The 646-nt window shown below is 44.6% G+C and overlaps 2 protein-coding genes across 3 annotated transcripts in view; both read left to right on the forward strand.

The window, feature by feature from the left end:
* The window catches only part of LOC107701341 (ATP-binding cassette sub-family A member 1-like), a 24964-nt gene extending 24554 nt beyond the window's left edge, over positions 1–410 (forward strand). Inside the window, exon 8 of the mRNA XM_016503335.1 lies at positions 336–410. Coding sequence (XP_016358821.1) covers positions 336–410 — 75 coding nt within the window. The remainder of the gene's footprint in view (positions 1–335) is intronic.
* The window catches only part of LOC107701373 (ATP-binding cassette sub-family A member 1-like), a 10410-nt gene that overhangs the window by 1783 nt on the left and 7981 nt on the right, over positions 1–646 (forward strand). The window contains exon 2 of one of the 2 annotated variants that reach the window (XM_016503378.1): positions 487–579. In XM_016503378.1, the coding sequence (XP_016358864.1) occupies positions 488–579 (92 nt within the window). In that variant the 5' untranslated portion in view covers position 487. Of the gene's footprint in view, positions 1–340; positions 580–646 lie in introns of those variants that run through there. The other variant, XM_016503372.1, reaches the window with a different exon arrangement.

A 646-nucleotide genomic window follows, 5' to 3' on the forward strand; every position in this document is an offset into this window, starting at 1 on the left:
AATTTAACTTTTATTAAATATAAATTCCGCTTTTTTTATTGTGTCGCTTTGGTAAAATCTTCTGCTAAATGCATGAATGTAAATGTTATTTTATTTTTTATTTTTTTATCGTGTCGTTACTAATACCTCTTTCTCCGCATCAGCCTGCGATAATGACGCAGTGTGTTGATTCCTGGCAACCAGACATCAATTTAGAGTTTTCCTGATGTACGTTTGTCCCTCGGTTTGGCAGCAGATGAGTTTGTTTGTGTGACTGCGTCTCGTAGGCCGGCTGTGCAGGTGAAAGGCTTTCATGAGCTTCATAATGAGTCTCATTTGAATGCGACTGGAAGCAGATCCTGAGCTCTGGGGTTTCTGATGCTTTGAAGGTGTTTCTCAAGAGATTCACGCTGAGGAACGACCAGAATTAGACCAAAACACTCGGTGGAAACCTGCCCTAATGCTGCAAATGTGTGTGTGTGTGTGTGTGTGTGTGTGTGTTTTCAGCATGGAGGAGTGTGAAGCGCTCTGCACCCGCATGGCCATCATGGTGAACGGACAGTTCAAATGCCTGGGCAGCATCCAGCACCTGAAGAGCAGGTGAGTGTGTGTGTGTGTGTGTGTGTGTGTGTGTGTGTGTGTGTGTGTGTGTGTGTGAGAGAGAGAG

Source organism: Sinocyclocheilus anshuiensis, unplaced genomic scaffold, assembly GCF_001515605.1.
Source record: "Sinocyclocheilus anshuiensis isolate Anshui unplaced genomic scaffold, SAMN03320099.WGS_v1.1 scaffold1347, whole genome shotgun sequence".
Lineage (NCBI taxonomy): Eukaryota > Metazoa > Chordata > Actinopteri > Cypriniformes > Cyprinidae > Sinocyclocheilus > Sinocyclocheilus anshuiensis.